At 54.9% G+C, this 11,473-nt stretch overlaps 1 protein-coding gene across 1 annotated transcript in view; it reads left to right on the top strand.

The window, feature by feature from the left end:
* Positions 1–571: 571 nt before the first annotated feature.
* The window catches only part of PDZD4 (PDZ domain containing 4), a gene marked incomplete at its 5' end in the record, with an annotated part of 29,919 nt that continues 19,017 nt past the window's right edge, over positions 572–11,473 (top strand). Inside the window, 1 exon segment of the mRNA XM_082609050.1 lies at positions 572–631. Within this exon segment, the coding sequence (XP_082465176.1) occupies positions 572–631 (60 nt within the window).

Raw genomic sequence — 11,473 nt, 5'->3', positions numbered from 1 at the left:
GCTGCGGGCCCGAGAGCAGGCGCCGGGAGCGCGGCCGGGCGAGGCGGGAGCGCGGGCGCGGGCCTGGGCCGCGGGCGGGGGCCGCAGCCGCGCCGCCGCCCCCCAGTCGGCTGGCCGGGCCGCGGCGCCAAGCGCGAGGGCCGGGCTCCCGGGGCTGGTGGCCATGGGCGGGAGCCGGAGGCGGCAGCGGCAGCGGCAGCGGCGGGCCCCGCGGGCGGGGAGGCGCGCGGCCTACGGCCCCTGACGGTCCCCAGTGGCCTGGCGCGCCCCCGCGCCTCCTGGGGGGCCGTAGCCAAGCAACGCCCGGCGCGCCCGCCCATCCCCCGCTGCCCTTTTTTTCCTGGCCGGGTGCAAGGGAGCATGCCCGCGCCTGGCCTCAGCCAGCTAAGAGTTAACCCGAGGGGCGTGGAGCTGCCCCCCCCTTGGGGGCGTGCCCCCCTCCCCCGCTAGGCAGCCCGCCCCCCGCGCTAGGGTATGGCCCCCGGCCCTGGGCCGGGACCCGAGGTCCCGCGCACGGGCCAGTGAAAGGCGTTTTCCCGTTCCCGCCCTCCTTCCCTCGCCGGCCAGCACCATGGGATGTAATATGTGCGTGGTCCAGAAACCGGAGGAGCAGTACAAAGTGATGCTTCAGGTAGGGCGGCTGGGCAGCTGGGGCGAGGGGCGTGGGCGACACCTGGGGAAGAGCTGACCCGGGGGGAGGGCGGCCAGGTGGAGGGCCGGGTGGAGGGCCGGGTGGAGGGGCACGAGGGCTCGAAGAGGAAGAGGTAGGGAGCCATCCTCGCCCTCAGTTTCTGGGGCTGCTGCGTGTTGGTGCTCCGTGGGAACCAGGCAAAGATGGGGGGTCCCTGCGCGGGGGTAGGGGTGCGGGGTGCTTCCCTGGCTCGCCCGGAGTACATTGATTGGGACGCGAGCCCTGGGTCCAGATCGGCCCGGGTCGGGAAGTTGGGCTCAGCCCAGGTCCTGTGCGCATACACCCCGGGCCCGGGAGCCGGGAAACGCGTTGCTGCCGGCGCCGGCGCGGGATGGGGGTTGCATAGCAACGGCCTCCGTTCCCTGCACTCGCTAGCCCCGGTGGACCTAGGGCGGAGGAGGGAGCGGGGCGGCCGCGGCGCGGTGGGGTGGGGCAGGGCAAATCCAGGTCCGGGTGGGGCAAATCCAGGTCCCCGTGGGCCAGGGGTACTGGAGCGCGCGGGCCGCCCTGGGACCCCGCCGCCGCCTGGCCAGGGTCAGGCATCTACCCCCGCACGTACTCTCCGCTCCGGCCCTGCCCAGACAAACGGTGGGCTCCCAGCCCTTGGGAGCCTCGGGTGAGTGGCTGTCGCCGGGTCTGCCAGAAGGGCAGTCTGCGGGAGTCGGTGCCCGGCCTGCCCTAGGCCCCACAGGGCCTTGGGGTCTTGGGCGGTGGGGGGCGTGTACCGGGCAGTGCTCGGCGGGGAGGGAGGGGAGACTCCAGGTCGCGCTCTCGGACCCGGAGCTCGGCTTCCTTGCCTGTGCGTGGCGTGACTTCGTGAGTGCGTGCCTGTGCCCCGTCTGTGTGTTCGCGGAGGCTCCTCCGGCCCTGCGTGTGTGTACTTTCTGTGTGCGCTCTGAGAGCTGTCCAGAGAAATGTCCCGGGTGGCGTGGTCTGAGACGCCCGCAGGGCTCTGTGGAGGGAGTTCAAGGTTAGAGGGAGTCGGGACTCAGGGGCAGACCGGGCGCAGACAAGGTATACGTTTCTACTCTGGGTTTATTGGTCCGGACTGGGGAGCAAGTGCAGGTCGGAGAGGTGTTGGCTGGGGGAATGGGGTCTCCTTAGAAGAAAAGGGGGCACCCCTACAGGCGTCAGCCGGGGCGCGGTGGGGATTGGGGAGCCCGTGGGAGTGCTGCATTCGTGCTGAGAGCCTCTGACCGTCCTGGGCTGGAGGGGAGGAGGGCAGGACGGGAATCTTGCCTAGCCTGGCGGCGCTCCTCGTCCGCTCTCTCGGGCCGGTCTCCCGGGACGCGCGGGCCCTCTGCTTTCCCCGCTCTCGGCCCTCCGCCTTCTTTCTGCCATTCTCTCCGCCTCCGCCACCCCCACCCCGCCTCGTGCTTCCTCCCATCTCTCGTTCCAGCTGTTTGGAAATCTTGCCTGGCCATTGCCATTCCCCATCATGGGATCAGGTTCGGGAATGACCCAGCCTGGACCGCGAGCAGTCCCGTGGAATCCCAGTAGTGGGCACCAGGGCTACCGGCGGGAGGTGGACTGGTTTGTTGATGAGGCCGTGGGATCCCGTCCTCATTGCTTCCTTTCTTGGAATCATTCTATCAAATGGCAAGCGAATCCTAAGAGGCTGGCTCTTGACTTCCTCCCAGAGGGATTGATGTAGTGCTTCGTTAAAGGCCAGTCCCTTGGGGATGTGTGGAAAGTGGAGGGCAACCTGCGCTGCACTGCAGGCCCGAGATGAGCCATGGTTGGGAGGCGACGCTGCTGTGACCCTTCGGGTTCCCCATGGGCAGTGGCAGGGAGGCTGCCACAGGTCTGGCTGGGACGGCCCTCAGGGAGGCTTCATGTCGCAGGAAGGCTTGAGGTGAACCTGGGCTGGAAAGTCCCGGGCCAGGCTTTTCTCCTGGAGAGAGAGCCCCAAGCCCTGGGCAAGTAGTTCCCCAGGAGGAGGGCGGCCTCAGGCCAGCCGCCTCTGCTTTTCCTCATCTGCAGCCCTCACTGACCAGTCCCCGGGGATGCTGCTCCCTTTTAAAGCTCCTGCAGAAGTTTGGACAGAATCCGAGACTGCATGCAGTTTTATTTTATTTTACTTTTTAAATTTATCTTTTTAAGTTAATTTTTGTTGGCGTACAGTTGATTTACAACGTTGTGTTAGTTTCAGGTGTACAGCAAAGTGAATCAGTTATACATATATCCACTCTTTTTTGGATTCTATTCCCATATAGGTCATTACAGAGTACTGAGTAGAGTTCCCTGTGCTATACAGTATGGATGCAGTTTTAAAAAAGGAACTATCCTTTAAAATTAAGGGAAGACAGGGGCTTCCCTGGTGGGGCAGTGGTTGAGAGTCCACCTGCTGATGCAGGGGACGCGGGTTCGTGCCCCGGTCTGGGAAGATCCCACATGCCGCGGAGCGGCTGGGCCCGTGAGCCATGGCCGCTGAGCCTGCGCGTCCGGAGCCTGTGCTCCGCAACGGGAGAGGCCACAACAGTGAGAGGCCCGCGTACCGCAAAAAAAAAAAAAAAGGGAAGACAAAAACGAATTGAATTTAAAAAAATCTGGAGAGCAGGGAAAACCATTAACTATCCCAGATGACTCTGGGTCTGGGGGCTGGCGTCCCAGGCGCAGCAGGGAGCTTCTCCTGGTCCCAGCCTCTTTTCAGAGGGGAGGGAAGCTTTTGTCCCAGAAGACCAGTCAGTTTCCAGGACCCCTTGCCTGCCCCCCGCTTAAACTCTGGTGCTTCTCAGCTTCAGAGAGGCTTCTCCATGGCTTGTCCACACCCACCTGTGGCCTCTGCACCTTACCAAAATAAGGAACCCCACCGGGATACAGTTCAGCCCAGAGAAATGCACAAGTACACCTACACCACTTGCCATGTGGCTTCCTTTTGCTGGGGCGCCCTGGGGCCCCTTCCTAGATCCCCAGAGGTCTCTGACACCCAGGTCAAGAAGTCCCAAGTCTCTTATTCTAGTCTTGAGTTCCAGACCCTTTTCTCCCGATAGTTCACAGCACTTAAAAAAAAAACAAACTTTATTGAGGTGTAATTCACATACCCCTGTAAAACATACAATTGAGTGGTTTTTTAGTATATTCATTGAGTTGTGCAATCATTACCACTATCGAATTCCAGAACATTTTCATCACTTTGAAAAGAAACTCCGCACCCATTAGCAGTCACATTTCCCCCAATACCTCCTAGGCTCTGGCAACCACTAATCTACTTGTCTTTATGGACTTGCCTGTTCCAGACATTTCATCTCAATGAAACCATACGATACGTGACCTTTTGTTGTCCGACTTCTTTCCTTTATCGTGTTTTTAAGGTTCATCCATGTTGTAGCATGTTATCAGTACTAAATTTCTTTTTATTACTGAGTAATTTTCCATTGTATGGCTATACCACATAATATTAATCTATTCATCCATTGATGGACATTTGACTTATTTCCACCTTTTGGCTAGTGTGAACAGTGCTGCTGTGAACATGAGTGTACAAATATCTGTTTGAGTCCCTGCTTTCAATTCTTTTTTGTATATACCCAGAAATGGAATTGCTGGATCTTATGGTAATTGTGTCTAGTATTTTGAGGAGCTGTCTGTTTTCCACAAGGGCTGCACAATTTTACGTTTTATGTTCCCACCAGCAGTGTATGAGGGTTCCAGTTTCTCCACACCCTCCCCACACACGTTTTTTATTATAGCCATCCTACTGGGTTTGAGGGGACATCATATGCATTTCCTGATGGGCATCTTTTCCCGTGCTATTGGCTATTTGCATATCTTTTCTGGAGAAATGTCTATCTTTATGCCTGTAACACATTGCTTTTTTTTTTTAACCCCACATTTGTTTATTTATTTATTTTTGGCTGTGTTGGGTCTTCGTTTCTGTGCGAGGGCTTTCTCTAGTTGTGGCAAGCGGGGGCCACTCTTCATCGCGGTGCGCGGGCCTCTCACTGTCGTGGCCTCTCTTGTTGCGGAGCACAGGCTCCAGACGCACAGGCTCAGTAGTTGTGGCTCACGGGCCTAGTTGCTCCGCGGCATGTGGGATCTTCCCAGACCAGGGCTCGAACCCGTGTCCCCTGCATTAGCAGGCAGATTCTCAACCACTGCGCCACCAGGGAAGCCCCACACATTGCTTTTACTAGAGCTTTGTAAGTAACTTTTGAATTGTGGGTCTTCCAACTTTGTACTATTCAAGATTGTTTTGTCTATTCTGAGTCACTTGAGTTTCCATATGAATTTTAGGATTAGCTTGTCAACTTCAGAAAAACCAGCTGTGATTTTGTAGGAATTGCATTGAATTTGTATTGAATATTGCATTAAGTATGTATTGAATTTGCATTGAATATTGCATTGAATCTGGGAGAGTATTACCCATGAACATGGGATGCCTTTTTATTTGGATCTTCAATTTCTTTGTCGCGTCGCTTGTGGGATCTTAGTTCCCCAACCAGGGACTGACCAGGGATTGAACTCGGCCCTCTGCAGTGAGAGCGCAGAGTCTTAACCACAGGACCGCCGGGGAATTCCCTGAGTCTTCAATTTCCTTCGCCAATATTTTGCACTTTTGTTAAATTTATTCCTGAGTACTCTATTCTTTATGATGCTATTGTAAGTAGAATTGTTTTCTTAATTTCCTTTTCATTTTTCTCATTGCCACTGTATAGAAATGCAATCGATTTTTTTATATTGGTCTTGTATCTTGCAACCTTACTAAACTCATTTATTAGCTCAAATAGTTGTTTTGAGTGGATTCTTCAGGATTTCCTATATATAAATAGAGGATAGTTTTACTTCCTTTTCCATCTGAATACCTCTCATTTCTTTTCTTTTTTTGAATTTTATTCTATTTATTTTTTATACAGCAGGTTCTTATTAGCTACCCATTTTGTACATATTAGTGTACATTTGTCAATCCCAATCTCCCAATTCATCACACACACACCCCCGCCCCCACCATTTTCCCACCTTGGTGTCCATACGTCTGTGCTCTACATCTGTGTCTCTATTTCTGCCCTGCAAACTAAACTGGCTCATCTGTACCATTTTTCTAGGTTCCACATATATGCATTAATATATGATATTTGCTTTTCTCTCTCTGACTTACTTCACTCTGTATGACAGTCTCTAGATCCAACCACGTCTCTACAAATGACCCAATTTCGTTCCTTTTTATGGCTGAGTAATATTCCATCGTGGATACCTCTCATTTCTTTTTCTTGCCTATTTGCTCTGGCTAGCACCTCCAGTACAATGTTGAATAGAAGTGGTGAGAGTGGGTATCCTTGTCTTGCTGCTGATCTAAGAAGCTTCCAGTCTTTCACCCCTGAGTATGAAGTGAGCTGTGGTTTGTCATAGATGCTCTTCATCTATGACATCTAGGTTGAGGAAGTTCCCTTCTATTCCTAGTTTGAGTGTTTTTATCATGAAGTGTTGTTAGGTTTTGTCAAATGCTTTTTCTGTGGCTCTTGAGATGATCCTGTGGTTTTTGGGCCCTTGATTCTACTGACGTGGTCTATCACAGGCACTTTAAGTGAGGCATGTCAGAACCCCAGCTCCATTTCTGTTATCCCAGTCTTGTCCTCCAAGGATACTTAACCAAGTGTGGGCGCTGGGGGCATGGAGGGGCACAGGGAGAGCTTGAAAAATCTGGAAATGACCCTGAGTGAGGGAGGGTCATGCATATTGTGAGGAAGAGGAAGAAGCCAGGTCATAAAGGGCAGAAAGGGAGGTAGCCTGGTCACCTAACACTGAGACCACAGAAGCACGTTCCGAGAGCCTTTCCTGCTGTCCCTGCTTGCCGGGCCTGTGTCCTTCTCTCTGACACCATGACCCCCATGACGTGGATCTGTCTGAGCCATTGATAGAAAAATGCTAGAAAATGCAAACTCATCTATAGTGACAGAAAGTATTTGCAGGGATGGGTGGAAGGGAGGGAGCACAGACAGGAGCACGAGGACACTTTGGGGGATGATGGAAATGGTCACTATCTTGATTGTGGTGATGGCTTCACAGATGTATATGTACACCTTATATCAAAACTTTTCAAACTGTACGCTCTAAATATGTGCAGTTGATCATATGGCAATGATACCCCAGTAAAGCTTTAAAAACAAGAAACACATGTACACCTACCAAAGGAAGAAAAGCACGTGAGAGCTCTTAGCCCACCAGGAGCCCCTGGTGGGGCTGAGTGGGTCTTTCTTTCCTTCTACTTCAGGATCCCTGCCAGGGAAGACAGTGTGGTGTGGGGATACTCGACGGCTCACTGGCTCAGTGCCTCAGTTTCTTCACCTGCTCTATGGGAATAAAGAGCGCCTGCCTCCCGGGGTCATTGCCATTGGGAAATCAGCGGCACTGGGTTCCCTGGGATCTCATTTGGGTGGGGGTGGAGTTGCTGCCATCAGGCCATTTGGTCAGGCATTAAGGCATGGAAATTGGATGGAGAAGGCATTCCTCATGAACATGTCACAATTAATGTCCAGTGACAGAAGAATGTCCAATATTATTTTGAGGGTTTTTCTAGTAAGAAAGAAGGAGGAGAAAAACAGAGGCGCCCTGAGTTGTGAAGTGTAACGTATAAGATTACTTAGGGCGATGGACACATGCCAAGGTGGAGGCACATTTGGTCCTTTTGCACGTGAGCCAAGTCAAAAGAAGAAAGATCTAGAAGCTGCGGCTCAGAGCCGGCTTTGGGTGTGACAGGCGTCTCGCCTCTTTGTAGCGCAATCTGTCTCTTCCTCATGCTTGCTTTGAGCAGTGAAAATGAAAAGCACTCCATAAAGGATATCATTTTGATTACTGCGACACAGGGAGCTTGCCTTTGGGCCAGCCAGGTTAGCCCAGAGGTGGGTGGGTGGGAGGACGTTTTCCATCATCATCCAAGGTGCCTGGGAAGCTGTGAGCACACACCCAAAGACTGATCTTTTTTTTTTTTAAAGGGTTTGAGATTTTTTTTTTTTAAGGAACTCCTTTATTTATTTATTTTTGCTGTGTTGGGTCTTCGTTTCTGTGCGAGGGTTTTCTCTAGTTGTGGTGAGCAGGGGCCACTCTTCATCGCGGTGCGCGGGCCTCTCACTACCGCAGCCTCTCTTGTTGCGGAGCACAGGCTCCAGACGCGCAGGCTCAGTAGTTGTGGCTCACGGGCCTAGTTGCTCCGCGGCATGTGGGATCCTCCCAGACCAGGGCTCGAACCCGTGTTCCCTGCATTGGCAGGCAGATTCTCAACCACTGCGCTGCCAGGGAAGTCCCAAAGACTGATCTTAATGATGACCTCCGGAAGTTCTTTGCTTTTCCATACTGGCCGCATGTGGGGCATCCCTCATTCCCAGCCTCTCTCTGCAGGCAGGACTTCAGAGGTGCCCGAGAGGCCTGCTCTTCCCTGGAAAGGCAGGGGACCAGGGCAGGTGGATCAGATTTCTGCTTGCCCCATGGGCACCACCCACCCACTCCCCTTTGTGGAGTGAGAGCGGGGAGGAGAGACCCTTTGAAGCACTTGCCTGTGGTCTGAATCCTGTCAAGGTGTGTGCAAGTCCTCCCTGGTTCCTCAAGGGGGTGCTCTGGGCCAGCATGACTCTGCCCTGAGGCCCTTGTTAAAATGCAGGATCTGCTTGAGCAGGTCCAGGGTGGGGCCTGGGATTCTGCATTACTCACAACCTCCCGGGGGATGCCCATGCTGCTGGTCCTCAGACTACACTTTGAGTAGCTAGGACCTCGCTCAGGACTTGGGATAAATCAGTGAAGCCCCAAATTATGTCAATATCACCTAGGAAGTGAGTTTATTACAAATAAGAGGGGGGAGGCCTCATCTCACACCTATCAAATCAATTTCCAGGGATAATTGACCAGGTGGGGCCCCAAGGGACATAATCTGTTCTTCCAGGCTACGTGCAACTAACCGAGCCTCTTCCCATCACACACATCCTTACCAACCTACAGGCAGCTCACATGGGTACCCAGATACACACACCAGCCCCAAACTACTAAAAAGTCCTTTGAGATGAAGGCTTCCTGTGCTTCTTCCTTCTCTCGCTCCTGCCCCTGGGCAGAAAGAGTGGGCACAGAGTTCTGGGGGTGGACGGTATGGCTTGTCCAGGCAGCCTCAACTGGGGGCATGCCATTCACTGGGCCAGTCACATGTTGGCGTGTAGTGCTGTGTCCCTGCTAGAATTCTAACAAATTAAGGCATTTTGCAGCCACCAATGCAATTCATCCAGTTGGGGATCATCCTTGGATGGTAAAACCGTTAGATAAAGGTTGTTGGGGAAAAGATAGTCACTGGGTCTCAAGGTGTCACCCAGATTACTTGTGCATTAGGGAGGGAAAATGCAACTTTACAAGGGAGACACCAGGTGATCAAACCGAGCCTCCCTAACGGTGGGCAGCCCGGCCCCCTGCCCCTCCTCTCCCTGTGCGGGGAGGGAGAAAGACATAGCCTGTCCTGGGCGGTGCTGTCCTCAAAACACCTAAGCTGAATCTAACCAGGAAGGAAGCGGGCAAATCCACACTGGGACTTTCTACAAGGCGAGTGCCCTAGACTCTTCCAAGAGGTCAGTGTCATGAAAGGTTTTTTTTTTTTTAAATGCATAGATTGTTCTAGATTACAGGAGACTAGAGACCTAGTGACCAAGTGTGTGATCCTTGACTGGATCCTGGATCTGAAAAAAAAAAAAAGAAAAAAAAACAGCTATAAGGGCATTAACAGTACAATTGGAGAGATGCAGAGGTGCTGACTGCGTCAGTGTTAAATCCCTGAGCACATTAAGGGTGTCGCGGTTTCCCGGGGGGTGGGGGTGTGTGGAGAGCGTTGGTGCCAGCATTTTGCTTGGGAATGTGTGTGTGTAGAGAGCAGGGAGCAGGTGCGGTGGAATGTGCACTCGGGGGAGAGCCGGGTGAGGGGAATGCAGATGTCCACGGTCAGATGCGCCAACGTTCCTGTGGGTTGACAATTTTTAAGCTCCAGAGATGGGAACACATGAATGAGGACTTCTGCTGGGCCACTGAAAAGATGGGAGCGCACAGAGCCTGCCTGGCTTCTTCTTTCTCGGTCCCGCTGAGCCAGACACGGCTGCGTCCAAGGTTTCCTTGCACACTCGCGACAGCAGAGCTGAGATAGCGGGTGGAACGGGGCGCCAGGGCAGAGACTAACTTCCGGTCTGTGTTCTCGCCTAGCCTAGGTTTCCCAATCCGCAGGGTGGGGTTGGGAGACTCACCCCAATCGTGGGCGCCCCTAGAATTGTGTCGTTAACCCCCTCCCCCTCGCGTTACCCTGGGTGAAAGGGGAGGTCCCTAGACCTCCTGGGGAGCCGTGGGGCCCGCGGGACCCCCAGTTACCCGGGCCAGGGCTCTTTTCTCAGCCTACCCTCCCTCTTCTCGCCCGCTCAGAGATTCCCGATCAGAGCATTTGGCAACATGTACGGCGAGGACCTCCCACCCGGAGCCTCCGGCCCAGTCGCGCCAGGCCCCCTAGGGCGGGGTCCGGAGACCCGCCCCGGCCGGGAAGGGGGACGGAAGGGGGACGGAGGGGGGACGGAGAGGTTGGGGCGGAGGACTCGCGCCGGTTGGTCGGGCTGCGCCGGCTGCTGGCGCTGGAGACTGGCGCTGGAGACGCGGCCTACGGGCGGCCAGCCTAGCTCGCGCCGCCGCCGCCGCCGCCGCCGCCGCCGCCGCCGCCGCCGCCGCCGCCGCCGCCGCCGCCGCCGCCGCCGCCGCCGCCGCCGCCGCCGCGCGCTCTTTGTCTGCGGCTCCGCGCCCGGGGAGGCGGGACGAGCGAGCCTGGGCCCCGCCCCCCGCCTCCCTGGGCGCCGCCGCTCCGCAGCGGGGGTTGGGGTGGGGCCGTGCCTCCAGCTTCGCCCACCAGGCCCCTGCGGGAGCGCGATTGCCCACGGAGCTTCCTGCGTTCCTCTTGCTTGACCCCTTGTCCCCGAGTCCCCTCTTGCCCCCATGTACCCCTAGTCAGCCCCCATGTCTCACCTGACACCCATATCCCTTCTGCTGCACCCCCCCCGCCGTGTCCCTCCCTCCTGCCCCCGTGTTCCCTTCCCCTCTCTTACTGCCTTACCTTCTGCAGGTCTTTTCCTCGCTTTCTTTGGCATTTAAAATTTTTTCCTCTTCTGAACCTACCTTTCCCATCAAGCTTTCAGACGCTCTCAGGCGTCTGACCTGGTAAAACCCAAACGTTAGCACTCTCCCACAACCCCGAGCCACAGCCCCAAGGCGCTTCCACCCCATTCTCTGCAAAAGCTCCCAAAGGCTGAGTCTATCTATACAGGTCGGCTGGGTGTCCCCCTCCCCGATTCCCCCTTATAGCAAATCCTGAGGACCCTTCTGCATCCTGATCCAATCCATCCTCCCCGGCCTTGGTGCGCTGTCTTGCCCAGGTTCCCTCCTTAGCTTTCCTTGTCTCTGGCTGACTTAAGCTCTGTGTCTCCTCAACTGCTCGATGTCAGGGTGCCTTAGGGTCTCCTTGGGCCTCTTATTCCTCTGCTACACTCAATCCCCAGGTGATAGCCTCCATCTCATGATTTTAAGTCAAGAACAATCAATCCCTGCTCGAATTCAGTAGCAGTGGTCATATGACACCTGGTTTGGTGGCTTGGTTTGGGATACGTGTAAGTAGAGTGGGGACACTGGGGATGTCTGCAGGTCTCAGGAACTTCAAATCAGAGATCAAGATTTGCATTGATTAAACAAGTTCCCCAGGTCCCGCCCCTCCCCCCCACCCCTGCGTCTTTTCCAGTGGTCTTCACCTCTGTAAGGGCACCGGTGGTCTCGGGATCCGGGCAGCAGTTT

The sequence above is a fragment of the Mesoplodon mirus genome (genome assembly GCF_964341445.2).
Source record: "Mesoplodon mirus genome assembly, chromosome: X".
In the NCBI taxonomy this organism is placed as follows: domain Eukaryota; kingdom Metazoa; phylum Chordata; class Mammalia; order Artiodactyla; family Ziphiidae; genus Mesoplodon; species Mesoplodon mirus.
Note: the sequence above shows the minus strand (reverse complement) of the source record. Positions and strands in the feature narration are given on the sequence as shown.